The sequence below is a fragment of the Schistocerca serialis genome, unplaced genomic scaffold (assembly GCF_023864345.2).
Source record: "Schistocerca serialis cubense isolate TAMUIC-IGC-003099 unplaced genomic scaffold, iqSchSeri2.2 HiC_scaffold_1466, whole genome shotgun sequence".
Taxonomy (NCBI): Eukaryota; Metazoa; Arthropoda; class Insecta; order Orthoptera; family Acrididae; genus Schistocerca; species Schistocerca serialis.
This window is the reverse complement of record NW_026047698.1, coordinates 539,867-567,866: the sequence shown is the minus strand read 5'-3', so window position 1 is coordinate 567,866 and position 28,000 is coordinate 539,867. Positions and strand designations below refer to the sequence as shown.

General features: G+C 42.7%; 1 protein-coding gene across 1 annotated transcript; it reads left to right on the top strand.

The window, feature by feature from the left end:
• Positions 1–1,491: 1,491 nt before the first annotated feature.
• On the top strand, positions 1,492–26,262 carry LOC126443356 (poly [ADP-ribose] polymerase tankyrase-1-like). The gene is made up of 3 exons (XM_050090948.1): positions 1,492–2,107; positions 16,926–17,075; positions 25,688–26,262. The coding sequence occupies exons 1-3, from the start codon at positions 1,698–1,700 to the stop codon at positions 26,172–26,174; spliced, it is 1,047 nt and encodes a 348-aa protein (XP_049946905.1). The 5' UTR covers positions 1,492–1,697; the 3' UTR covers positions 26,175–26,262.
• Positions 26,263–28,000: the final 1,738 nt, after the last annotated feature.

The window sequence follows — 28,000 nt, the reverse complement described above, 5'->3', positions numbered from 1 at the left end:
TTGTCGGTGTTGAAGCTATTTTCTTTCGATATCTTTGGTTGACATCTATATCTTTGCCTGAAAACTTGGTTTTATGTGGTTTATTTACGTTTTGACAATACTAACACATATTAGTAGGTGGAAAGTTGAATTCGCAAACCTTTATGTGGAAGTCTAGATTTATGCACAATGGGTGGCGGAAAAATTGTGTTTAGCTGATGGAAGTTTCATGGAAATCGGTTCACCAACAAAAAAGAATAAGTAGCTAGAAATGAAGAATATAAGCTCTCATCTTATCCACTGACCAAGCACCAATGCACAATCTGTGTCCGAAAGGCGATTGGTGTAAGTTAAACAACAGAAATAAGACGTATTTACATAAACACTGATAACCAGAACATGTTATGAATGCATTTAAACCCACATTCAGGTTTGTTGTAAAACCTTCTTTATTTAGGAAGTGTCTTCATGGGGAGACACAAAATGAAAATGAAAGCCTCAATTATTTAATTTGGATTAGATGCTCAAAAGGGACATTCTGTGGACTTGAAGTACTCAAAATAGGTGTCTATTATGCAGTTATATGTCACAATAACGGAAATAATGGCAGAATTGAAGTTCTGAAGAGTGTTGGTATATATCTTGATGTGTTTACAAGAAAAGCATTTTACACCATCGAGAAAGCTAACAGATCAGTGTCTTAGCTGCAAATGCAGGCCAGGCAGATTCGAAGAGGAGAGAAGAGAAACCTGAAGGATGAGGAATATCAGTATGGAGGATTTTAAAATTGAGGTAAGATTATTGCATGTTTAAATATGAGAAGATAAACGTTGAACATCATTTCCTCTGTTTCACAATTTTTGCTTTATTAGAAGCCTTTTATCAAAAAGTATATGCTCTAATGCTTTGAAATTTTCGTGAAGTGTTCGCCACGTACTGCTGTCTCCTCGGAACTAAAAAATTCGAGATCCTCCAAATACATTCGTAATTTTAGATGATTATATGTAGAAAAAGTTAATTTTGGATGTGCAAGATTAAAAACTTTCTTAATGACACAGTTTGTGCCATAGATTAATAACTGCGGTTCAATGGTCTTATAACCTTCTTAGAACACTACAATAAAAGTTTCAGATTAATTACATGGTTAGAATATAAGTTATGGCTTTTTATAAGAAAACAATAAAAATTAAAAATTCAAATTAATTGCAAATTATTAATCCTGCTTATTTCAATATATTTTTCTGTTAAAACGCTGCTCATTTGCTTTATGCACGGAAAATTTTAGGTTTCTACATTAATAAATGTGGGTGTAATGATTTTTTAAATAAACATTTTCTGTTACATACCTACTGAAACACTTTTTTTAATGATTTGCATCTATTCGCTTGTGGCATCAGTCTGACACAGAAAGTATATCATATTGTTGCAAATGGCGTGTGATTGGAAACAGATCCCAACTGGAGGTTTATACAGATTTGATTGTGGCTCATACAAGTATAGAGGGTACTGAATGAGGGCAAAGGACTGCTCAGTGACACCGTGTTCCAGAAGCCCTAACAGTGGGACGAGTTCATGAGGCTGAGGAGGCCACGGCCGTGGATCTGGGTGCCCTGCTGGACGCCGGGGACGGCGCTGTGGTGACTCTGCTGGCCGGGGACAATACGCAGCTGGTGGCTCACAGGGCTATCTTGGCCGCCAGGAGCGCCGTGTTTGCGGGCATGCTCCGTCGTCTCACCTTAGAGGCCAGCAGCAGCCAGCTCGCACTCTCCGACATAGAGGGCCCTGTGCTGCGCCAGGTGCTGGCACACCTCTACACCCTCCAGCCCCCACAGCTGCCCAGCATGGCGCCGCAGCTGCTGGTCGCCGCTGACCAATACCGCTTGTCAGTACTGAAGGTTCAGTGCGAGCAACAGGTGGCCGCGCAGCTGTCTGTCGAGACTGCATCAGCCACAGGTGTTCTCGCGATTAGGCACTCCGCTAACATGCTGAAGCAGGCTGCCGTCGCCTTCATAAAGGCCCACTTGCTCAGTGTGATGGCGACGCAGGGCTGGGATGAGGCTGTAGTCAACGACCCACAAACTTTTATGGAGTTGGTTCACCTGATTGCAGAGACAACGACAGACACCAGGTAAGCATGAGACAAGCTGCTCATCTATGTTACACAGCTCTACGTGTGCGTACTGACAAGCCTAAAATGTCCACCACTAAGTGTAATTAGATGTGCCTGCATCGTAAAATACACTACTATTGATATTGAAACGTCCCCTTACAAAAATTATACATGACTGTGATTAAACTGACAGACAATATTTTTTTAGCGCAACGCAATCTGACTTTCAAAAATCCCTACAAAAGAATGGCCCTGACTAACATTAACCTATACCTTTCACAAATCACTTACCTCACAAAAATATTCGTTACTCGAACTACTGCAATACAGCGAGCGCCACTACTGCCAGCTAAATAAAAGATTCAAACTACTGAAGGCACTAACTACTGATACGCATAGATAGCAAATGAAAGATTTTGATAGAGAACAAACAATGTATTTACCTCAATAGTGTTCAAAAGTCATAATGTATATAGCAGTTCATGATATCCAGTATTACAAATTTCAAAACTCTGCCATCTGTCTCCCCACATCCACCACTGCTGGCAGCTCACCTCCAACTGCGCAACACTACGCGCTGTTAACATCCAGCTGCCCAACACTACAATGGCAGACAACAATGCAAACTAGCCACAGACTGCACACAGCACAGCCAGTGATTTTCATACAGAGCGCTACGTGGCGTTACCAATATAAAAACCTAAACAGCCTACTTACAATATCCAGTTTCTTGTATACGTTATGTGATGAAAAGTATCTATACACCTGGCTGAAAATGACAAACAAGTTCGTGGCGCCCTCTATCGGTAATGCAGGAATTCAATATGGTGTTGGCCCATCCTCAGCCTTCATAACAGCTGCTGGAAGGTTTCTTTGGGCCCATTTTTCACGGAGTTCACGGCGTTCCAAAACATCCCAAAGGTGTTCTATAGCATTCAGGTCAGGACCCTGTGCAAGCCAGTCGATTACAAAGACGTTATTCTCGTCTAACCAGTCTGACACAGCTCATGTATTGTGAGCAGGTGCTCGATCGTGTTGAAAGATACAATCGCCATCCCTGAATTGCCCTTCAACAGTGGCAAAGGTTCTTAAAACATGAATATGGGAGTGTGGTGTGATATCGCCACACAAAAGAACAAGGGGTGCAAGAACCCTCCACGAAAAACACGACGACACCATAACACCACCGCCTCCGAATTCTACTGTTGGCGCAACACACACTGGCAGATGACGTTCACTGGGCATTCACCACAGCCATACCCTGCCATCGGGTCGCCACATTGTGTGCCGTGATTCGTCACACCACACAACGTTTTTTCCACCGTTCAATAGTCCAACGTTTATGCTCCTTACACTAAGCGAGGCGTAGTTCGGCATTAACCAGCGTGATGTGTGGCTTATGAGTAGCTGCTCGACCATGAAATACAAGTTTTCAAACCTCCCACATAACTGTCATAGTACTTGCAATGGATCCTGATGCAGTTTGGAATTCCTGTGTGATGTTCTGGATAGATGTCTGCCTATTACACATTACCATCCTCTTCAACTGTCGGCAGTCTCTGTCTGTCAAGAGACGAGGTTGGCCTGAACGTTTTGTGCTTTATATGTCCCTTCACGTTTCCACTTCACTATCGCATCGGAAATAGTGGACCTAGTTATGTTTAGGAGTGTGGAAATCTCTGGTACAGACGTATGACCATATTCGAAGTCCGTGAGTTCCGCATAGCACCCCATTCTACTATCTCACGATGTCTAATGACTACTGAGGTCACTTATATAGAGTATTTGGCAGCACAGTGCACCTGATATGAAAAACTCATGGTTTCAGAGGGTGTCTGGATACTTTTGATCACATCATGTAAGTAATGTATTTACAGCTGCAAGTAGGATGAGACTCCAGCTGTATAGTTCTCTGACGACATATTAGAATTTGTGTTGCAGTGGAGCTCGAGCTTAGGCTTACCACTTTATGGGACAGCTTGCCTCAACCACTTCGGCTATCCAAGCACGCTTCCAGACCTCCAAACTTCACCATGTGTCCACATCCTGCATTTGCACAAATGCTTTGATTCTCACTCAGAAAGAGACTTACTTATTATTGTCGTGGTCTTTCCTAGACATGTAAAAATTTTCCAGTGTCTTTATTTGTTATGGAATATCCTCCATAAATGCATGCATATCTGAGGGAACACACACTGTTATGACCGACAGCTGTATGAAATACAAGAAATGCATTCGCAACTGCTAATACAATGACACGCCAAGTATACAATATAGGGTGAATCACTGGAAACTTGCAAATGATGTAAAAATAGAAAGCACAATTGAAGTGCGGTTTCACAAAATTGATTAATAGTGAGGGACTCGTGTTATTCACTTATCAATAGATTGTAATAATACATAGAATGGGTTTTCTTGGTGAAAACATTCAATTCCGTAAAAGGAACAATGCCAATGATACTAATCAACAAAAAGTAAGGTAAATTAGAATGTCAATGCTGTTTGGTGCAGGATTCTATGTGACTCAATTACGACGTATCGTATTTTGAAAAGTCCCCACGCCAAAACTTGTACCTGTGGTCATCATCGTCATCATTGGGTTGCCTGCCTTGCAGCAGGTTTTAACTGCCTAGCCCTCCATGCTTCTCTGTCTGCTGCGTTTCTCTTCATTCTTTGATACCCACCTTGTGGCCTGCAGACATCATTCGGCATCTGAAACCTTCTTCTGCCCTTCCTTGTCTTTCCCAGAAGGAAACTTTCAGTTGTCTCAACTAGAAGGCAATCTCTTCTTAGATTGTGGCCTATCCAGTTTAGTTTCCTGTCCTCCATCGCTAGCAGCATCCTTCGTTCTTCTCCAACTCTCCTCAGTATATCTGAGTAATTCCTAACTTTATCAGTCCAGCTGATCTTCGTTCCACGCCATATCCACATTTCACAAGCCTTAATTCTCTTCTCATTCTGCTTTATCAAAGTCCACGTTTCTGCTCCATGCAAGGCCACGCTCCATATTAAGCACTTAACCAGTCGCTTCCTTAATTCCTTGTTTAAACAACTAGTTAAGAGTCTTCTCTGCTTTTGAAATGCCTCTTCCGCCCGAGCCATTCTCACTTTGATATCTTGTTGTCAGTCTGTATCTTCTTTAATCCAAGTTCTCAAATACTTGAATGCTCTTACCTGTTCTATGATTTCTGACTCCAAATTAATTTTTACTTTTCTTTTCTTTAGGCTTATGGCAATGCTTTTGGTTTTCTTTTTATTAATTGTCATACCATATACTACAAAGACTTCATTCAGGTCATTTAGCACTTGAGTCAGCTTCTCTTGATTTTTGGCGAGGATCGCCATGTCATCTGCAAATCTTATACATTCAATATTTTGTCGACCTATCCTGACGCCTCTTGTCAGCTTTCCAGTACTTCCTTCTGACAGATGTTAAATAAGATCGGCGAGAGACAAGAGCCCTGTCTAACAACTCTCCCAACCCTGTTGTCTTCAGAATTACCTATTCGTATCCGAGCTTTCTGATCCAGGTACAGATTTGCCATCAGTCTTCTCACATTCCACTTTACTCCCTTCTTTTTCTAAAGACCTAACAGCTTATCGAACTGCACTCTATCAAATGTCTTTTCAAGGTTTATGAAGACAGCATACACTTCTATGCTCTTTTCTATGTATCTTTCGCCAATGGTTCTTAGAACCCCAATGGCATCTCGTGTTCACCTTTCCCCTTACGAAACCATAGTGTTCTTCACCAAGTGTTTCTTGCAGTGTTCCATATAGCCTCCTATTTAGAATCCGAAGAACTAATTTTGCTGATTGTCCCGTGGTCTTTACACTTTTTAGGATAATTAGTCTTTGGAATTGGGACTATTATACTTACGAGAAAGTCTTCTACCCATTCACATTTGTCGTAGATGTAGTTGCAGAGAGAGGTCAACTCATTTTTGCCTGTTTCTTTTAAACTCTTTAAGATTTCCGCCGGAACGTCATCTACACCGCATGCTGTGTTGTTTTCAAGTTCTCCCAGTGGCTTATTTGGCTCTGAACCTAGGATAAAATCTCCTTTTTAATTTCATTTACTCACTCTTCCTTCTCAATCTGCAGATCAGAGTGTCTGTGTTAGCACACAATAAAGAAAAGCAGAAGTGCATACAAGAGTTATGTGGATTCTGGCCAGCAACGAGGCAGTTAACCATCACAGGTTGGGTTCAAAAGCAGCACCAGCAACGGCAAAACACAGTTCCGGTCTGGTTTCAACGACCTTTCCATACATGCTAGCATTTCAGCGGAGATGTCCAAGAAGGCTGCAGTAATACGTCGCTGTAGTCTGTATGTCTCTGTAGAAAGAGACTTTCTGCTTTCCACACAGAAAAATGTCTACAGGCGTAGAATCTTGGGAATGGGACAGCCAAGGTACACGTCCTCAGCATACAAACCGGCAATTTGGAAAGATTTCGTGAAGATATACTGCAGTACTTAGTGCGCTATTGGTTGAACAGCCATCATGTTGGTACCATAGGTTCCTCCTAGTCTGCAGAGGAAGAGCAGAGCATCCATGGATGATGGCAGCTGTGATACTTGTTCGCGTTCAGATTTGCGTATATGAAAAACGGACCTGTGAACCGGCAGTTCACTTTCCCACTGTATTTTGACGCCCATTGGCCGATGACGTTCCATCTGACGAAGCCGACAGCGATTGTCAACAGACCAACAGGGTATGTGTCGATGATTTACTTAACACGTTTATTAACTGAGGCTTCATCACTGAACAAGATACATGATACACCTGGAGTATTCTGTCTTAATGCCCATGTATAGAAGTTAACACGTTTGTCATAATCGTTTCCATGCAGTTCTTGATGGAGAGAGAGATGTGACAGTGGTGGAATATATGTCAGGGGACAATACGTACGACAATTGCCTGATTCCGTGCCACGTCCCCATGCGATTACAGGGCAGTTAACGTGCGGATCAACTACAACAGCAAGAAGCACTTTAATTTGCCCCTCTTCTGTCGTCACTTGTTTTTTTTCTGTTACTCTGTCTGGGTATTACATTATCTCTTTCACGTGAATGGCCTTAGAGATTGATAAATAATTGGTAAGACGCAAATTAAATTCCTTTAGAACAGGCCATGAAGGCCCAACGGTACCGACCGGCCGCCGTGTCATCTTCATCCCACAGGCGTTACTGGATGCGGTTATGGCGAGGTATGTGGTCAGCACACCACTCTCCCAGCCGTACTTCAGTTTCCGAGACAGGAGGCACTACTTCTCAATCAAGTAGCTCCTCAGTTTGCCTCACAAGGGCTGAGTGCATTCCACTTGCCAACAGCATTCGGCAGACCGGATGGTCACCCATCCAAGTGCTAGCCCAACCCGATAGCATTTAACTTCGGTGATCTGACCAGAACCGGTGTTACCACTGCCTTGGCCCTAATTGGTGAGATGGCTGATGTCTGTTGGGATCTCTCTCCACATACACTGTACGAGAGAGAAATGCATTCTTCCCAGACTCTACATACATAATACAGACGCCAGCTTTTACGACCTACTGCTTGGATTCTCAGACACTACTTGAATAGAAAGTCGAAATGCACTCAAGGTACACACTAGCACTCTATAAGCAAACATTACATCATTGTACCTAGCAACGAAGCAAGTTCAATACCACAAATAAATGGCAGTGTCGAAACTTTTCAGAATATTGTATCTCGAAAACGACTCGCACTATAATCCTGCAACAAACACCACTGACATCTGATTTGTCCTACTTTTAATTTGTTAATGTCAATAGGAGTTGTTCTCTTCAGAAAAGTGTAATTTTTCACTAATAATATACTTCCTAGTTACTAATACAATCTTTTGTTTCGCTAAAAATACGAGCTCGCAGTTCCAATCCACTGTATAAGAGCAGCACATGAATAGCACTTCCAATATACGCCGTTTTTTTCTGTCGAAGTTTTAGGAGATTCACCCTGTATATTTGCGTCATAGTAAAACTTCTTCCAGACGAGACACGAATCCGGAACCTGGAAGTATGCTCGAACAGCAGAAGTTGTTAAGGCGACTGCTCGCATAAAGTGGGATATCCACGTTGGGGTCCCAGTCTGGCACAAATTTTCATACGTCACCAATAAATTATAGAGCAAAAAAATGGTTCAAATGGCTCTGAGCACTATGGGACATAACATCTGAGGTCATGAGTCCCCTAGAACTTAGAACAACTCAAACATAACTAACCTGACATCACACACATCCATGCCCGAGGCAGGATTCGAACCTGTGACCGTAGTGGTCGCGCGGTTCCAGACTGAAGCGCCTAGAACCGCTCGGCCACAAGGGCTGGCAAATTATAGAGCACATTTCGTCTGTTCCTTCAGACATGAATCCTTGTCTGAAGGACATTCTGTAGAAGGTTTTTAAACACAGGCACTGTAGGTAGTATTTACATGCCCAGGCAAAGGCCGCGACAACAGTAAGTGAGTTTCTTCCTGTGTGAGTGTTACAGTGACTGTTCTACAGCAAGACATGGAAACTCACGGTGATGTGTCGAACTTTGGGTCGGTCATTGAAGCACGCTCGCATAGACGAAGCGGTTGCGGCGACCACTCGTGTACAGTGGGAAATGATGCATGTCTGAAGGACATTGCATAGTAGGCTCTTATTTCTCTTCCTCGTGATGACTGGGTGTTGTGTGATGTCCTTCGGTCGGTTAGGTTTAAGTAGTTCTAAGTTCTAGGGGACTGATGACCAGAGATGTTAAGCCCCATAGTGCTCAGAGCCATTTGAACCATTTGAGTAGGCTCTTAAACACAGACACTGAAATTAGTAATAGCATTTTCTGATGGCTCACGAGGCTTTCGTTAAATTCTCATAAGAGTTTCATCAAATCACCGTACTAAACTGAGTATGCCAGCAGGTAAGTTAGCCTCCAAAAATCCTGCAATAGCCAAGACGTTCATAGCTTTGTGAATGATTTTGGTCTTATTTGTAGTCGTCATTTGCATTAAATTGCATGTGTACAACAAGCTGTTATTTACGTTAGCTCATCAAGAGGTTGAAGAAAGACGAACATTAGCTCTGACCGCTGCAGGTGTCATTCTAGTGACAGACACAATGATGGGCTGCTCAGATCACAGACAGACACAGTGACATGTGCTGCTGGCAGCTAGGGCAAGCACGATCTGTTCTTTGAGCTGTACATGCTACCCTAAACCTCTTTATTCAAAGTAACCTTATAAAGCAAGTGTCGATCAAACATGTGCCCCACTCTCCTCCAAGGTCACGGAACGGGGGCCTACCGTGACCGGTTCAAGTTTTCTGGCGTCGCGATGGCATCGGCCTCTGAGTTAGGTGTAGCTTCCACTGTGTGGAGTGTTGGTGTTTGATTACACCACTTAGTATCCTGTGAGGCTTTCGACTGAAATTCTCTTTGCCTCTGCGCGTTATTCAGCATATTTGCGTTACTTTTCTGGTCGCATTCCGCTGTCTGTGGGTTATTTGGTTGTCTGCTATTGTTTTGCGTTTGCCAACGATCGGCTGACTGTTGCCGGAGGCTTGTGTCTGTACACACTGTACACGCTGGCCGTGCGCTACTCGCCCTTTGTAGTTGTTTTTGCTAAAGTTTTGCGCATTTCTCTTATATGCGCCTTTACATTTACGACTTTCTCCATTGCCCTTGTGATTATCGTTACCATTATCCATAAATCTCTGTGACGCTATCGGCTTATTAAAAGGCTTGGGTTGTACTTGTCTCTCTTCGTTTATCAAATCTATTGAGTCCAGTACAGATAGAAAGAATTCAATTTCCGGGATGTTAATGAGTTTTCCCCTAACGTGGGCAGGAAGACGGCTCTTTAAAATTTTCAGCGTCAGACAGCGGGTTCGTCCAGACCTGGTTTTATTCAAATATTTTTCAAAATAGCCTCGTAAGCTTCTATACTTGCTACTGAACGGAGCTGGGTTGAATACTTTATGTCTGAGCCTCTCTTGTACGGCCTCAGACCAATACTTACTCAGAAATGCCGTCTCATTCCGTTCATAATATTGGCAACGTTCCGATATGTCCGTAGCTCACAGTAGAACGTCACCCTGTGTGTATCCAAGAAGAAATCTAATTTTCTGGGCTCCGGTCCAGGTACGAGGTAAAACATGTCGAAATGCTCTGATAAAGACCACAGGGTCTGTTCTTTTCCATTCAGAAGCAAATATCGGGAATGTCGATGCGTAAGTAATCATTCATCTTCAAGTAATGTTGCCGGTCGGCGTGGTCGAGCGGTTCTAGGCGCTTCAGTCTGAAACCGCGCGACCGCTACGGTCGCAGGTTCGAATCCTGCCCCGGGCATGGATGTGTGTGATGTCCATAGGTTAGTTAGGTCTAAGTAGTTCTAAGTTATGGGCTAATCCTGAATTGTTGGTAACCAGTGAAGGCATCTAAGAGCATTGCTTTGTTTTCTGTCGTATGCTGTTTTGGAATGTCCGTAGTTTTAGCAACACTGCCTCGCAACCTTTCCTCTGCTTCGTGTAAGACCAGTCTGTTTTAGCAAGAAGTTCGCTATCCTTGTCTTTTAGAGCTCTAAAGAGCTCTACAGTATTTACATAAGGGCCACGCGGGGTAGCCGTGCGGTCTAAAGCGTCTTGTCACGGTCCGCGCGGCTCCCCTCGTCAGTGGCTCGAATCTTCCCTCGGGCATCGGTGAGTGTGCTGTCCGTAGCGTAAGTTAAGTGTGTAAGCTCACGGAGCGATGACCTAAGCAGTTGGGTCCCATAAGATCTTACCACAAATGTACAAATTTTACAGTACCTACATAGATTTTGCACTCTGACACTACCTTTCCAGCAAAGGTGCTGCCCTTCTCCAGCATCCCAGCTTCAGCTTTTTCAGTTACTTCCTTTACATCTACACATAGTATACCTCTCTGTTTTTAGCAAATTCTGACTCTAAAATGATCTACTCTTAGACTCAAGTTTTGTATTTTTGTAGTTAGGTTTTTGCTTACGTCTTGCAGCTCGCTGACTACGTTCGTGACATTTTTTACCGACGCATCCACATGGGATTGCGTGTCCTGAACTTGACTAAATGCTTTACTGAGGTTTTTCAACTCAACTGCAAGTTGTTCCCGATTACAAATTGCGGATCTTACCTTTTCCGTTAACATATTTATATTGCGGGACATGTCGGTAATTATTTCTTGTTTTAGCTGTTTACCGTGCTCTGTGAACTTACCGGATAATTCGTCAGATAATTCAGTGCGTACAGTTTTGCCCACTTCTCTGAACTGCTGACTAACACTATTCATGAATTCGTTAAACGCCTGGTTTTGCTGTGCAAACTGTTGTGTTATTAGCTGCATTAGCTGTGTCAGAGTCTGTGTTTCACTGGTATTTGCATTGCTTTTGTGAACTGTTTCCTGTGCTTGTGTCCGCGACGTTGTGAGCAGATAATCAAAGGAATTTTCGCTGTTGCGCACTTCAGATTCACTATCTGAGAAAATGTTTCCCGGTGAGACCTGAGAAATTGGCTCATAGAGCGTCATATGAGCGGCCTCATGACTAGTTATATTACCAGTATCACAATTTTTTAATAATGGGACGCCAACCTCGTCGTTTTGGTAGTTATTGGCCAGTTCACGAGTTGGTGCGTGACCTTCAACTGTTCCCAAGCTCGGATTTCCGCCGTCTTGGCATATTGTATTTTGTAATGAATATTCAACAATGGCCATTTCCTTTGACTCCATTCTGAATAAAATTATAAAAGGAAAAGAAGTTTAAACATGAAACTTTGTTTGAATCGCTATCCTTCAATTAAATCTTGACATTATACATATCTTCGTCTTTTCTATAGAAATCCACTTTCCGTAAAGGATATTAATTGGAAGGAACAAGGATTATCTACTGCGAGAGAGACGGCGTCAAGCAGGGCCATATAAGCATACAGCGTAGCAACTTCCTACTTTAACCGCTGAAATTCGCATTCCCAGTATATCTCGTTCGTAGGCAGAAATTCATTTTAATTTGCTCCTTCAAGTTGCTAATAGTTTCAATCTCACGGACATGTAAAACTCCAACAAAGGCCTCATTAGTTTTTTTTTTTTTTTTTTTGTTTTTTTTTTTACAATCGTATTGGCTTACACTTGCTAGGATCACGTTAACAACTTCAGTTCCTCTCCTTCCTTTGTTGTTGTATCCCATTTTTTCAGGATTCCCTCATTTTATCCCCATGAAGTCTCTTCTTTTCTTCTGTCCATGTTGTTCACGATTTTTCATTTCTTCTGCTTTGAAAGCCTTCCAAATTTTGTATTTTGTTTTTAAAATGGTTTCTTTCTGCTGTTTCTGATTCTTTTATGTTGTTTCTTTCAAGATCTTTTCTTACTTCTGTAACCCATGCTATTGTCGATTTCTTCTTCCAGAAATATAGCAGTATTTGTTTTGTTTGTCTATTTCCATCCATTCGGTGGAGATGTCCAAAAAAGGTTAATCTTCGTTTGGCCATTACTGCAGATATTTTCTCTACATTTTTGGAGATCTCCTCATTACTTCTTATTTTCCAACCATCTGCAGTTTTCATTGCACCCATTATTTTTCTAATAATCCTTCTTTCCAGTACCTCTAGTTTGTCCATCTTGTAGTTCATCGTTAGGCATTCAGATCCATATAAACATTCAGGTTGTACCACTGTGGTGCAGTGTTTTAGTTTTGTTTTTCTACCTATTCATTTCTTGTTGTAAATATTTTTGGTCAAACCATATGCCCTTTCCATTTTGTTAATTCTTACATCTATTCCAAATTTTTCTAGTCCAATCTGTTGTATAGTTTCTCCAAGATATTTAAATTTATTTACTCTCTCTATTTTACCTATTTGTGTTTCTATGTATTTTGGTGCATTTTTTATATTTGTCATGAATTTTGTTTTTTCAGCTGAAATGGATCATTTACCTAAAAAAATTTTTTTCTTCAAGAATTGAAAGGTCTGTTCACATTCCTCTCGGCGCCGTCGTCTCACGGTTGCCATTGAATAGTGGCGGGGGGACTATAAATGTGATGTATAAATTGAAATCTTAATAAATATTTGCTGTTTAAATAATTAAAAAGAAAGTTTTGAAAGAATGATTGAAATAAAAATAAAAGGCGCACATATCCAGTGTGAACTTTAACTGGCTCTAATAGAAACGGACCTCCAATATTCAGTACACGTATTCAGCATTCAACATTCGTAAATTTACATACATCCTTTTCTTGTTACCGCTATTGTGCATGAATATTTGTATGACAAAACTGGTTCGGATCGAACCTCCTCTGCTGAAGCGAATTCTTGTTGTTATCTTCGATCCTCTTGATGCAGAATTCCCGGCGCGTCACGGAAAAGCCACAGCGACCTCTGACTGTGTTCCCTGTATGCTTCAATTTATCTGTCAGGCAGCGAATTATTAATTATGGAACAGTGACTTGTAACAGCACACTTGTTTCAATCCGTGTCTTCGCTCTTCTTGGGATTCACAGAATGAATAGCGTTCAGTTTTGAATTGGAATGTCGACACCTTTTATTTCACGGATAAGAGAGACATCAGTAACTACCGACCTATATCACTACTGATATCATTTTCCAAAATTTTTGAGAATGAGATGTACTCTAAAAGAGTATTACATCTTGGCAACAATAATGTCCTCAGCAAATCACAATTTGGGTTTCAGAACGGTTGCTTCACTGAGAATGCTGTTTACATGTTCGCACACCAGATATTACAAGCATTACATAACAAAATAGCACCGGTAGGTATTTTCTGTGACCTATCCAAAGCATTTGATTCTGCAAATCATAGTATACTCCTTGATAAATTGAAGTTTTTTTGGGATTGATGGTATAGCCAACCAATGGATCATGTCATATCTGATCAAAATAATGCAAAAATTTGTACTTATTAGTAATTCAACAAACAGAATCCAGGGACATAATTCTGACAGGGGAGAAATCACGTATGGGTTTCCCCTAGGTTCAATCTTACGTCCACTAGCGTTTCTCACATATATAAATGATCTACAGTCTAATGTACAACAAGCAGAACTAGATCTTTTTTCAGGTGACACCAGTATGGTAATCACTCCCAGTATACATGCAGAAATTGAAAACATGGTGAACAAAGTTCTCAAAGTATCATTGACTGGTTTTCTGCGAATGGTCCCACCCTGAATTTCACAAAGACACATATTATTCAGTTCTGTACCTCCAGGGGTACTGCACCAGTGATAAGTGTAACATGTTGTGATGAAATAATTCACATAGTGGGAAATTAAAAAATCTTTCGTGTCCATATTGATGAGAATTTAAATTGGAAAAAACACAAATTTCGGAACTCCTAAGACAATTTAGTTTAGCCACGTTTTAACTTAGTCATAGCAAATTTTCAAGAGATAGAAATCAGTAAGTTTACATATTTTGCTTATTTACATTCAGTAATGTCATACCGAATAATGATCTGAGGTAACTCATCATTAAGAAAGAAGGTCGTCATTGCCCAGAAACATGCTGTAAGAACAATATGTGGTGCGTACCCATGATCACCTTGTAGACATCTGTTCGAAGAGTAGGGTATTCTGACCACTGCTTAACAGTATATTTACTCCCTCATGAAGTTTGTTGTAAATAATCCACTACAGTTCAAAAGCGACGATGAGGTACGTAATTACAATACTAGCAGAAAAATGACATTTATTAGTCAACATTAAGGTTGTCTTTAGCACAGAAGAGGGTGTACAAAGCTGCAAAAAAATTTTCGTAGCTTACCCAGTGATATAAAACGTCTAACAGATGGCAAGGTGAAATGTGAAAATAAACTGAAAAAGTCTCTCCTTGACAACTCCTATTCTGTAGAAGAATTTCTATGTTTGTAATGTGTAAAAGATGGTGGGATAACGCAATCTGTATATATTACTTACATTTTGGAGAAAAAATAAGTGTATGGTGATGTTTAGAGTACAAGTAGAATTACAAATTAATTTTCAATATGAATGCACCAATAATCTTAGGAACCAACATCCCTCGAACTAACGACATTGCACAACATCGTATCACTGGTATAATTTCCCCTTTGTAATTTGTATCCCATTTCTTCGTGTTCTAGGTTCATTTTCGTATCATTCTTGCACACAACAGGGACGAAACAACCGAAAAAGATTTTTAGCACACATCTCTCCAGATTCTTCCTCCAACAGTCGGATTCGTGACTGCTAAGGGGAGGATGTCAAAAATGTCAGAAAATTGATTTTTCAAAGATATGCCTATTTTGTACCGCATATCTTCCTGAATAATACGATGTATAAAAAATATAAATTTTAGTGATTATAAGCCAAACCCCTTTGCACAGCTTCAATCCTACACAAAGTCACCAGGGCAACAAATACAGAACAAAGGGTGCTGCAACAAACGTGACACCATTGGCTCAGGACTTTAATGGAAGCCACCAAACCTATATCAGGGACCTTGCAAATGAAAACTTATTGAAGAAATGTGTTCATGGTGGTACCCAAAAACCAATTGAAAGATTTAACCAATGTGTATGGGAAATATAGCCAAAAACCATTTTTCTTGGAAAAAATGCAGTTGCTATTTGTGTTTATGATGCGGTTTCATGTTTTAATGATTGTGTGCAAAGCAAGAAATATGTTTTAGAGAAAATGGGAATAAAGACTGGAGTGAACAGCATCAAAGCTTTGTATGCGATAGAGAGTGTGTAGTGAAAGCAGATAAATTATTTTTGGCGGTGATAAAGTCAGGAATATGAAAAGAATGAAAACCGACTAAGAAAATGGAAAAGAACTTGCTTATGGTGCTGGACAGTTCTAAAGGAATGACACATACAAGCAGAAACTTTAATGGCCATTTTCCGCAAAACAGACATTTCTTAACTTAGGTGCATGTAACATTCATAATAAGTATCCTATTACTTTCAGACTTGATATGCTCATTAAACACAAACTCTTTAATGCAAATCTCTAGAATTTTGCAAGTCGATTAAAAACTGTGCTAAAAATTTAAGTAATATAACTATAAAGCTTGAGTTTTCTCTAAAGATGAAGTTTAAAATGCTACAGCACATTCATTTTTTCATAAATTAAATAAATTCTAGAGTTTCATGTACCTGTAAGCATGGTTTGCATGCCGTGCATGATTCATCGAAGGATCTCTCTTACTTATGAAGAGAGGTGTACCTATAGCGACAACTGCAGCCGATAGGAAGAGTAAAAATTACGAAATTTCACATGTAACAAAAATTATTTCTTTATATTCCACTGCTATGAGTGCGAATACTGAATCCTTCCTGGACATTCTGACGAAGTTTTATGATTTTATTTGTAAAAGTACAGACTGTGGAAACTAAAATGTCCTCTGGTGTCTCTCCTGCTCCAAGTCGGCCGGTTTGACATCCTACCCCCCATAACACACGAGCTAGGAACACCATCCCATAACGACAGCACTACATTAATTGCATTGGAGGGATACTGTCATTCAAATTTCTTTGTGATTTATATTGTTATGTATTGAAACTATGTTGACTAATAGTTGTCATAAGCATAATTGTTGAGCTTAGTATGAACCTTACATTTGTGCTTTGTTTTGCACCAAATACTGTGTAGTATGCTAGCCTACAAGTATGAGAAAATTAGGAGATGCAATGTGTGAAGTGATTAGCTGAACGCCTTAGTTGTCCCACTACTGTCTTTGGTAGTGTGTGTTCCATTATCTGTGTGGGGACAGTACCTCAGCAGTACTGTCTGTGGTAATCTGACCACTGGCTTCGATGTGAAAACCCTTCTCGAAGCAATGTTCCTTCTGCGCAGCACGCCAGGCGCTGGAGAGAGCAGGACCGGCCCCTCCTCGCTGCCGCACAGTGGCCACAGCGACGACGGCCGGAGCCCAGCCACAGCTGCGCCCCCCACCACTCCCCAGGCCACTCCGCAGCTTGATGACGCTGCCGTCTCTCACCTGCGGTGAGTTCTGTCACAATAACAGCGTTACGCGTTGGGCAGTTAGCCCAGTGTTAAAGTGAAGAAATCGAATGTTGCTATTTTATGTTTTTGACGAAGCAGATCCTATAGTTCTGGTATTAAGTTATTTCTTTTATAAATTATGATGTTTCACGAGGCAAGGATCTACAGGTCTGCATCGTGACGTATTTTCAATTCCTAACACAACTGAGCCACTTAATGCAGTTACTTGTGTAAGATACTTCCCCAAAGATAGCGGCTGTGTTGGCGAGTTAGAGGCAATTTCTGTTTTCAGCGATGATTTGCTATATTATGAATTAATTTTGCTGAGACTGGATCTTGTTTGTTTCTTCTGACTTGCAACCACGTTCAGTATTATTCAGTATTGGGCTGCCTCACCAAATAAGCAGGAATCTCTGAAACTCCCAGCGTCACTTGCATTTTCGCGATTACTCTCCCAACACTATAATGAGATATTCTCTCAAGGGTCTGTGGGAACCCCACCACTGGGGGAGGAGAATCAGTTGAGATCCATGTCTTACCCTACTACGAGAGATGTATGTGAGAACCTCTAGTGGCAGTTTGTGGAAATCATTCGTGACAACACCAGCCTCTACTAAACTGTCGGTATCTTGCTGATTAACGCAGGCATGCTGGATCAATAAAAACCAGGTCAATTGTAATGCGTGGGGATCGTTGAGTGGAGATGGACACAGCAGCCATATCTCGCCACCTGTAATACCCTCTGTGTCTCAGGGAGTTTTACAGCTGACATTGCAAAAGTTTTTCTTTTTATTCACTGCAGACCAGCTTCAGCGTAAATTCGTCATCACGTCACTTTTCTTCTTTGAAATATTTGATCTATAGTGAGTGGTAGCCACAGATATTTGACTGTCGCTTCGTGAAATAATGATAGTGAACTGATATTGTTGCAAAATGCATTTCAGTGGCTAGCTGAATTCTACAGGCCCAAGAGTGGCAATTCAGAGTATTCAACATGCTTTTACAATTAATCAGAGTAGAATCCAACAAGTTATTGGACAATAGAGCAGTCTGTACCGATTCAAGGGGAAATAAGGAAGGTTACCCAGTATTTTAACGTTGACATGGGATAAGTAATGTTTCAGGTTACTTAAGAAAACATATCTCTCCCAGTTATTCAAGGATATCGGGCTTTAATTACATTTTATGGTCAGCCACAGATGTACAATGTCATTAGATTTAATGTCTGTGCCAAATTGAGCAAGATACAGAGAAGGTATGGTGAAATTATATAAATAAGATCGCCTGATGGGTATTTACCTAATTTCTCGTACACAAATAGCATCAACCATTCAACATAAGAAGACAACCGACGATAAGGAAGTGTAGCAGGAAAGCCTAAAGATAGAGAGCACAGGGAAGAATACTTTGTGGATAATCCAGAAACTCATTATGCAGCATACTGAATAACGCTCAATACAATTTCAGGGATAGTCTTTAAATTACGTTGCACATACTGGACACGAAATTAGTACAATCTCAGTAGAAAAGCGGCAGAAAACAAAGTAGAAAATAAATTATTGTGGTTGAATTAGAAACAAGACATAGAAAGGAAAGACTGTTTCAGCATAAAAAGACTGACATAAAAAGTTAAGAAAGCTGGCTAAAAATCGAAAGGGAAACAACAGCATGCGGAAATAAAAGATAAAGAACAGGAAATGAAACATATTAACAAAATACTTGATAATGGAGTGAAAATTTTGTTGACAGAGAGTTAAGAAAACCAGGCTGGAGAACAGATCGAGCATAACATGGTACTGATGTGAATAACAATATACAGGGCGAAGACAGTGAAGGCTTCCTTTTTTCTTGGGCATCAGACAGTTGTGGTGACTAATAAAAGGTCCTACATAAAAAAATACAGTCTTTCAAAGACTAAAAGCGACAACTACTTTAAACAAAAATAGTTTACAATCATAAATACACTGAGAGAAAAGAATCACAAAACCAAAAACTTGTCAATACAGAGTAGTGAAACATCAGGGATACATTTACCAGGGTAACATACACTCCTGGAAATGGAAAAAAGAACACATTGACACCGGTGTGTCAGACCCACCATACTTGCTCCGGACACTGCGAGAGGGCTGTACAAGCAATGATCACACGCACGGCACAGTGGACACACCAGGAACCGCGGTGTTGGCCGTCGAATGGCGCTAGCTGCGCAGCATTTGTGCACCGCCGCCGTCAGTGTCAGCCAGTTTGCCGTGGCATACGGAGCTCCATCGCAGTCTTTAACACTGGTAGCATGCCGCGACAGCGTGGACGTGAACCGTATGTGCAGTTGACGGACTTTGAGCGAGGGCATATAGTGGGCATGCGGGAGGCCGGGTGGACGTACCGCCGAATTGCTCAACACGTGGGGCGTGAGGTCTCCACAGTACATCGATGTTGTCGCCAGTGGTCGGCGGAAGGTGCACGTGCCCGTCGACCTGGGACCGGACCGCAGCGACGCACGGATGCACGCCAAGACCGTAGGATCCTACGCAGTGCCGTAGGGGACCGCACCGCCACTTCCCAGCAAATTAGGGACACTGTTGCTCCTGGGGTATCGGCGAGGACCATTCGCAACCGTCTCCATGAAGCTGGGCTACGGTCCCGCACACCGTTAGGCCATCTTCCGCTCACGACCCAACATCGTGCAGCCCGCCTCCAGTGGTGTCGCGACAGGCGTGAATGGAGGGACGAATGGAGACGTGTCGTCTTCAGCGATGAGAGTCGCTTCTGCCTTGGTGCCAATGATGGTCGTATGCGTGTTTGGCGCCGTGTAGGTGAGCGCCACAATCAGGACTGCATACGACCGAGGCACACAGGGCCAACACCCGGCATCATGGTGTGGGGAGCGATCTCCTACACTGGCCGTACACCACTGGTGATCGTCGAGGGGACACTGAATAGTGCACGGTACATCCAAACCGTCATCGAACCCATCGTTCTACCATTCCTAGACCGGCAAGGGAACTTGCTGTTCCAACAGGACAATGCACGTCCGCATGTATCCCGTGCCACCCAACGTGCTCTAGAAGGTGTAAGTCAACTACCCTGGCCAGCAAGATCTCCGGATCTGTCCCCCATTGAGCATGTTTGGGACTGGATGAAGCGTCGTCTCACGTGGTCTGCACGTCCAGCACGAACGCTGGTCCAACTGAGGCGCCGGGTGGAAATGGCATGGCAAGCCGTTCCACAGGACTACATCCAGCATCTGTACGATCGTCTCCATGGGAGAATAGCAGCCTGCATTGCTGCGAAAGGTGGATATACACTGTACTAGTGCCGACATTGTGCATGCCTGTGTCTATGTGCCTGTGGTTCTGTCAGTGTGATCATGTGATTTATCTGACCCCAGGAATGTGTCAATAAAGTTTCCCCTTCCTGGGACAATGAATTCACGGTGTTCTTATTTCAATTTCCAGGAGTGTATTTAACTGATTAACACTGCAAGATCGCAGGTCAATGCAGGTGTGAGATAAGCCACTGGAAACGTGAAATGGTCATACACTGTGAGAAGGTCGAATTAAAACATGCAGACATGCATGAATTGTGTTGCACAAGTATCGGACGAGAGTTTGAGGAATGGAGTTCGATGTCAGATGCACTTGGTTGGTCAGTACAGGGACTGTAATGCTGTTTGTGAATGATGCTGGAGTTACTGTATGATGATGTCCCATATCTGCTCGCCTGGGAACGGACCTGATGATTGAGCATGCCAAGAGACATGTCAACACTCTATAGAGCATGTTGGGCTGCAACAGCGGTAAGTCAGCTAGCGTTATCCTGTTGGAAAACTCCCCCTGCAATGCTGTTCATTAATGGCACCAGAATGGGTCGAATCAGCAGATTGAAACAGATATTTACACTCAAGGTGTGTGGGATAACAACGAGAGTGTTCCTGCTGTCATATAAAATCGCACCCTAGACCATGACTCCAGGTTTAGGTCCAATGTGTTAACACACAGATAGGTTGGTTGTAGGCCCCCAACTGGCCTCCTTCTAAACCAAAACATGGTCATTACCGGCAGCGAGGCTGAACCAGCTTTCATCAGAAAATACAACAGAGTTCGACCATTCCCTTCAGTTTGCCACCACTGAAGTGCCAAACGGTGGTGGTGTGGGATCAGTGGAACACACGCTACAGAGCATCTGGCTCGGAGCTGTCCGTGAAGTAACCGATTTGTAATACTTCATTATGTTACTTGATGCCAACTGCTGCTCAAACTGCTGCTGGAGATGTATTACAGTGCGTCAGAGCCATACGGTGAACACGATGGTCTTCCATCTCAGTAGTGTCACGTGGCTGTCTGAAACCCAGTCTTCTTGCGACGGAATATTCTTGGAATCACCGCAGCCAGCGGGCCTGCATAGTGGCTACATGCCTCTCAAATATTTATGCATCACGGTTGGAACATCCAGCTTCTCATAGCCCTATTACAGATTTCGTTTAATCTCTGTGAGATGTTCATAACGTGTCGAAGGAAATTTTGACTAACATCAGCTTACTGCATCCAATCTCAAAGGTAACTAACGCTCACGCTCGTTACAGCGTGTAATTACAACAAGCTTGATTTGCTTCCTCATAATGGTACTACTAGCGCCACTCTTAAGCGACGCAACTGCCACAGAAAGTCATCATCATTCAGATGTAGAAACACACGTACCAACTTTCGTTTCTGTCACACAACTTCTTCGTGCTGCAATATTTTTCCGTCAATGTATATACCACTGCAAAAGAAAAAGACGTTTTTTAACATTGTTACCAAGAATCTCAAAAAGCTCTTAAACGACTTACTTCACATTTTTACAAGATAGATAAATTCTGGGACAGTGTTTCTGTTATATACCAATGGTTTAGGAGTGCGCCATTGATTAGTAATGAAAACATTCGAACACAGACGCTGCTTAACCTCTGAAAAAAATTAAGAGCAGCGGCAGCAGAAGTCATCCAGTTCAAGAGGTCGCCATCTTTCTGACAAAGGCCAAAGAATGTGTGTGTGTGTGTGTGTGTGTGTGTTTGGAGCTACAGGCGCTCATCGCCAAGGTTATCAGCTTCCTGGCAACCAATAATAGAAGGGTCAAAGAGGGAGGAGGAAAGGATAGAGCTTCAAGGAACTCTATTGCCCATCAGGTTGGAAACTGCCCCTAGAAAGCTAGAGAATCAAAAGTGATCAATGACATGAGGATGCAGAAGGCAATGGAATCTAATAAATTAAAACCACGTAACTTGCATCCACAGGAAATATGACAGTAACAGGAAAACGGTTGTGATGCCATCTGCATTGTGGAAAGATTCCAGACAAGTTATCCTTTTGGATCTCTGCAAATTGTCTGTCATGGTGGAAGTGACTATGAAATAGAGACGGAATAAGTTATTGTGGGATAAGATTCTGTGACTTGGAGCTTTGAATTCAGAAGTTTGATTGTAATTGGAAAGCTAGAGAGTCTAAAAACGGAAGTGCAAAAGCCCAGTCTAGATACATTGGGGGTCACTGATGTGAACTAGGAAAAGGCTAAGCATTTATCTTAAGACACATTGAGGTATATCATCAGCAGCAGAAAATGCTATGTTGGGAGGAGGGTTCGTTATGAATAGGAAAATAGGGGAGAGAGCGGACTACTGTGAACTTCTCAACGACAGAGTTTCTCTCACCAGATTCGACATCAAACGAATTCAGACAGCGACAGTTCAGGTACACATGCCAATGACACAAGTAAAAAGGAGAAAAGAAAGTATGAAATTAAAATGCGGTTGCAGGGGAAGGAGAAGCAGAAAGGGTCATCGGATACATGGGATTGGCATTGGGATGACAGAGATGAAAGTCTAATTGAGTTGTACAACCAATGTCAGATGGTATTTACGAATACTCTGTTCAGGAATCGTGTGACGAAAAAGTATACTTGGAAGAGACCCAGAGACGCTGAAAGAGTGCTGTTGGATTACATCATGGTCAGAGATTCGAAATCAGATATTGGACTGTAAGGTGTACTCAGATGTAAATACAGATCTAATAATTATGAAGAGTGAAGTTCAAGAGAATCGTCCAGAAGAATCAGTGTAGAAGGATGTATCATCATGCAGTACTGAGAAATGATGAGATGTATTTGAAGTTTACCAACGATGTGGATATGGCGGTAAGGAACAACACAGTAGGCTGTTCAGTTGAATCGAGTGTACATCTCTAGAATGTAAAATAACCGACGGTGGACAGACGACACAGATAAAGGGAAGCTAACTTCGGAGAAACCGCTACTAACAGAAGAAATACTGCAACTGATCGACGAAAGAAGAAAATATAGAAATGTTCAGAGAAAGACAGGAATACAGCTACATTCACTGATGTGGCAAGAGTCGTGGGATACCTCCTAATATCGTGTCAGACCTTCTTCTGACCAGCCTAGTACGACAACTCGACGTGGCGGGGACCCGAGAAGTCGTTGAAGTCACTTGTAAAAATATTTTGCTGTGCTGTCCCTGGAGCCACCCACTACTGCGAATGTGTTGCTGGTGGAGGATTTTGTACAGGAACTGACCTGTCGATTATGTCCCATAAATCTTCTATGGGATTCATGTCGCGCGATCCAGATGGCCAAATCATTTACACCAGTTGTCCACAATGTTCCTCAAATCAGTTGCGGACAGTTGTGGCTCATTATATCGTTGTTTGAGAAAATGGAGTCAAAAAATGGCTGAAAATGGTCTCGCACTTGCCAAACATAACCATTTCCAGTCAACGATTGGTTCAGCTGGACCAGAGGACTCAGTCCATTCCACATAAACACAGCGCACACCATTATGGAGCCACAGTGCCTTGTTGTCAACTAGGGTCCACAGCTTTGTGGGGTCTACGTCACACTCGAACACCAGCATCAGTTTTCACCAACGGAATTCGAGACTTATCTGACCAAGCTTTTCCAGCCGTCTCGGATCCTACCATTTTGGTCACGAGACCAGGAAAGGAGCTGCAGGTGATACCATACTGTTAGTAAAGGTACTAGCATTGGACATCTGTTACCACAGCCCATTAATCCCAAATTTAGCCGCACTGTCCTCACAGATACGTTAGTCGCACATTCTACATCGATTTCTGCATTTATTTCACGCAGTGTTGCTTGTCTATTAGCACTGAGCACTATGGTAGACAAAAATGTTCTTCGTTTTTTTTCCAACTTAACAGAACTGCACACTCAATTCGACTACTGGTTTAATGTGCTCAGCATAGTTTGTGACCGCCTGTGGCTGATACAACCCTGACAACAGCAGGGCAAGCTGCGAATGAAGTCATCACTCTCATGTGGAAGCAATAACATCACTCTTCCTGCAGAGCAACTCACAAGATTTATGGAATTGTTTGTGGATGCTTATGTGATGCAACCCATCTCCCTAGTGTATCCGCAATATGCTCAATGGGATTCAAAATGGGATCTCCCATGTGTGCAATATCTTCTATTTCCAAGAAAACGTCAATCACCTGATCTGTATGAGGCATATCCCTATGAGGCCACAGCACCTCGCAACAATGGCATATGAGTTCCCCAGATCTCGTTACGATACCTGACAGGAGTTTACCCTTGCCAATTCACCCATACAGTGTCATGAAGAGGTGTTCAAGTTGTCAACGTAATCGCTGCCCACACCATTAAAGATCCTTCTGGATAACAGGCTTGTTCCTCAATGCTTGGGCTCCAAAATCCTGTTCCACGTTCCCTCCATATGCAAATCTGTCGATAATCACTCTCCAGTCCATACTGGGATTCACCTGTGAAAATAACATTGGCCCATGGTTCGGCCATCCAGTTGGCGTGTTGATGACTTTACATATTACTCTCTGTGGAGGTGTGTCAGGGGTTCATACACAACAGGTCTCTGACTATATAGGCTACTCTGCTGAGGCCTTCTGTATAACGTTTGCCTCGATACAACACATCCAGTGCATGCTGCGAGGTGTGATGCCAGTTGCCATGCAGTAGTAAGGCAGTACCGTGATGCCCTTTTAGCCAAATAGCGGTGCCCCCTTTCTCGTATCACACGTGTTGGATCCTGCCCGCGTCTTCGAGATACAGTTTCTGTCTCTACAAACTGTCGCCACATCTGAGAAACAACAGTAAGATCCACATTGAGCCACCAGGCCACTTCAGTTTGTGATTGTGCTGCTTCCATTCTTCCTATGGCCCTCCACTGCAGAGAGCCTGGCATGCGTCTTCTCTGTACCATAGTCCACCGTCTGTGACTGTGCCTACAGAGATTGTGGATGTGGTACTACCCGGAAAACACTACCCCATTTCATAGGTGCACTGACATCATTGTGAGCTTGGTTGTCTGTTGACTGGAATGCTGTCTTCCGTGTAGAACACGATGGTGCTGACATCTGTAGACAGTATGCATGATCACATCGTGAATTAGACACAGGACAGGGATATCGCAGTTTGTTGCTTTAATTTTGGACACCAGTGTATTGTGGTAACCTTATTGGGGAGATGTGTTCTTGAAACTCATCACAGTTCTGCTTCTGCGATAGTGTTTCGTCCTCAGACGTGTGTCTTTGAAGAAATTTGTTAGTATTGTCCTTTTGTTGCAGAAATCTATCTGGAGACATGAAGGGCGAGATGTTGATTGCTGCAGCTAAGGATGGGTCAGTGAGCAAAGTGCGAACGTTGCTTGCAGTGGGGGCGGACGTGGAGGCGAAGGACGAGAACAAGCGGACAGCACTGCACTGGGCAGCAGCCATGGGGCACGGGGAGGTGGCGGCCCGTCTGCTGGAGGTAGGAGCAGGCGTTAACGCCAGGGACCGCTGGCAGAACACGCCTCTCCATCTGGCTGCATGGAAAGGCCATGCAGCTGTGGTGCGGCTGCTGGCAGCTTCCTCTGCCGACCACAACGCAAGGGATCAAAGTGGGAGCACGCCACTGCACGATGCAGCACGGCGTGGCCGTGCAGAGGCGGTGGCTGCACTGTTAGAGGCAGGGGCCGACAGAGAAGACAGGAATTATGGTGGGGACACGCCGCTGGACCTAGCCGAGCGGAACAACCACCAGTCGCTCATAGACATCCTAAGATCAAGCTGAGTGTAATGCAGACGACTACGGAGTAAAATAAATAAAGCTTTCTGTGTAACCTCTGCTACTTTTAAAATAAACAATTCAGAAAAGTTAATCCTGCAGTCTTGCTTTGCACCCATATTTACGTAGTACATACAACGGATCCATTACCGTTACAACTAGAGTGAGAACTGTAGGTAGAAGGAGGGTGGAATGTGTGTTCTTATACGACAACTATCCACGGATTTCCGCCCAATAATATCCAAACAGCAGACTTTGTACACAATTTATTAAATTGCCAATGTTAAACTCTTTTAAGTAACAACATATTCATGTAACTTACAGATCTTAACAAATAGTTAAAACAAACAGCTTTATAAACAATAACGGCGTCTTGCCACCATAAAATCAAATGACCTTTTACAATAGTGCCTTTGGAGTTCACCCAAGAGACAAAATCCACTAATATGTTAACTTGGCATTACAATTTAAAATCATTTATATAAGAAAAACCTTGAGAAAGATAATGGCACTTGGCACTATAAAATCGAAGAAGCGCAACACACAACCAATAAATATAACAACAAAATAATAATTTGATATAACCAAAGGGCAAGGCCAACCCCCAATGCAAACACAAACGAGCGAGCTCTCAACACTTCAAAGCCTTCCCACTAGAAATGGTCCCCGAAATAAACCACTGAGAGCTCCCCGACATGCCTCCCACAACTGCCCACTACTTACGCACCTTGGTTATGTTCTGTAACACACGACAGATAACATCAACACAAGATAAAATTTAAAAAATCAAATAACAATATAACATCCCGACAGCACATGATAACCACGGCGCCGTTAACTCGGGCGCTCTTAACAAGTGCTGGAAGCCAACACACACAAATATTAATAAGCAATTCTCGCTTCTTAAAACAAAACAATAAAAGCCAAGCGCATATGTATAGTAAAACCACAGTCTTAGAAGTGCTTTAACGATACCAAACACGACTACTCCACCAAGTTAATAATAACACAGTGAGAAAAAAATACAAAACATACCACCAAATCCTGTTACACAAACCAAATTGACGAGATCATGTTGTTCAGGTCGCAGAAGACCACATATACCAAGCACCAGTAAATCAGTATGCATATACTTTCCAAAAACGCCTTTCTTAGGCAGACTTTACCTAAAACATCAAATGCCAAATATACATGAACACAACTCCAGGTGGGTAACATGAACCACCTACGTGAATTACTTCAAAAAAGGAACAAACAGATACCACCTAAGGTAACGCTGAGCAGACTGGGTGGGCAACGACCCACTCAGCGGGATAACCAAAAGGTACTCCAGTTGAGCAAACAAATTAGTACCAACAAATACCGTTACGTGCCACACACACACACACACAGCACAAACTTCCAGCAACGCCGTCCCACATCAGAAGGAAGTTCAGAAACCGGTTCTGGAGCTTCCAGCGGAAAATTTGACTAACCAACCGAGCTCACATCCCAACCTAGAAGACGACTCCAAAATTCAGCAGCTAGTTGTCTCCGGGCCAGAGTATTACAGGACCCCACCCGACCTCCACATCAGACAGGCAGGCTGAACAAGTACGCCAACTCAGATTAATCACCACTGCATGGCCGGAACAGCGGCGAGTCGCCTCCGCCCCAGACCACCTTGCTCATATTGCGAAGCACAACAACCTTAGAGCTAGTCACCAGCAGGTCAGGCATAGCGAACTTCACCTTCCATGCAGTACCCGGAAACCGACTACCCTCTCGCTATCCGCCGGCCACTGCAATTACACGCCAGCGATGTAACAGCAAATCACCACCGCAGCACCACT